A 1,659-nucleotide genomic window follows, 5' to 3' on the forward strand; every position below is an offset into this window, starting at 1 on the left:
AAAATTGTGGGAGAATTAAAAGTTACTGGCTATATATAATAAATAAAAAAATATGTCTGTAATTATTATTGTAATTCGTAAGTAACTTGTAAATATTTTAAACAAAATGGTTGGAATTCCTTAGCTTCTATCGCACTATTCCGTTTCAAAACACCCTCTATAAATCTATATGTGTAACTTTCTTGTAAATCTTCGTTACTTTAGATGTTCTATTTTCTACTTTATGTTCACTTTCTAAATAATTTCTTTGCGAATTTAGAAATAGAGTTAAAGGAAGAAATGCATTTAAAAAAAATCCTATTTATTATTTCAGATATACTTTATATTCGAAAATTGAGCTAGAAAGATATTTAATGTAATTTATTAATCAAAAATCTGTCATACTAAAGATCTATACCTAATAGTTTGAATATGAAGTCAAACCACTTGCGCAAAACATGGAGATTGTGACATTTTTATTTAGAAGCCTTATTCTGATCAGCATCTGGTCTTCAAATACATTTGCTGTATTTTTCCGTCACTGTAATGTATTTCTTCCTTGTAGTTATAGTATTTTTTTTATTTTAGCACGTAGAAATTGTACCTTTTGCTTTTTCTTCTATTGCAGTCCTATCCTGGCGATCGCAGAGCATCACACAGTGACACGGCAAGATGGCACAGTCTACTCACAATGCCTCACGCAAGCTGTTACCTACTGGCAAATTACATTCTTCATTATGGTCATAATACTGCTCTATGTACTCCCCTTATTTATACTTATAGTTCTCTACAGTATTATAGCTAAAAATCTTATCACAGCAGCATCTAAAGTTGTATTAAACAAAACAGTCGACCCATACAATACGAGAGCTAGAAAACAAGTGATATTAATGCTTGGGACTGTGGTTTTATGCTTTTTCTTATGTCTAATGCCTTACAGAGTTCTAATAATGTGGATAATAGTAACACCATCAGAGCTCTCAGATACTGTAAGTCCTGAAAAATGGTATAATTTACTTTATTTCTCGAGAATAATGTTGTATATTAACTCGGCTATAAATCCAATTTTATACAATTTGATGTCATCTAAATTTCGAATTGGTTTTTGCAAGATTTGCATTTGTAATAAACATTTCGCTGAAAGAAGTCAGAATAGACGTGTGCAAAGAACAGCAACAAATGGTTCAACAACTAGCAGCAGTTTGTCAAGAACAACAAACAGTTTAAAGAAATTCTTCAGTCATAGAAGCAGTATTGAAAAGAGTAATGAATCTGAGAGCAAAGATAAAGAGAAAAGGCATGGCTTTTATAGAATGTTTACAAGTAAACGGTTTATTAGACAACAATCTGCCCCAATTTGTCCCAGTCCTAAAGCGAATAAGATTAGCAGAATGAGGAGCGAAGGAAACATACTTGAAGTTGATTCGTTTGAGGTCGATCGTAAAATAAATCGCTATCCTAAAGATGTCGCGTCAAAATTTATTGGTCATTCCAATGTTAGTACTAAAAATAGAACAGATATAGAAATGGATTTGACTCGTTCCCAAGGATCTTTGAGGCGTAGCGTTTTAATAAACAGCGCTAAGGGAAAAAGTTTCGAAGGAGACAGTAAAAAGTTCGTTTCGTACCAAAAGATAAGGGTCGAATGTGTGGTCGGCTTTCAGAAGTCGAGGAGTGTCG

General features: G+C 32.7%; 1 protein-coding gene across 1 annotated transcript; it reads left to right on the forward strand.

The window, feature by feature from the left end:
• Nucleotides 1-567: 567 nt before the first annotated feature.
• Nucleotides 568-1,653, forward strand: LOC106104940 (the record flags this gene model as incomplete). The annotated part of the gene is made up of 1 exon (XM_013285135.1): nt 568-1,653. A coding segment is annotated over one exon (1,086 nt), but the record flags the coding sequence as incomplete, so codon positions are not given.
• Nucleotides 1,654-1,659: the final 6 nt, after the last annotated feature.

This window comes from Papilio polytes, unplaced genomic scaffold, assembly GCF_000836215.1.
Source record: "Papilio polytes unplaced genomic scaffold, Ppol_1.0 DF823345.1, whole genome shotgun sequence".
NCBI lineage: Eukaryota > Metazoa > Arthropoda > Insecta > Lepidoptera > Papilionidae > Papilio > Papilio polytes.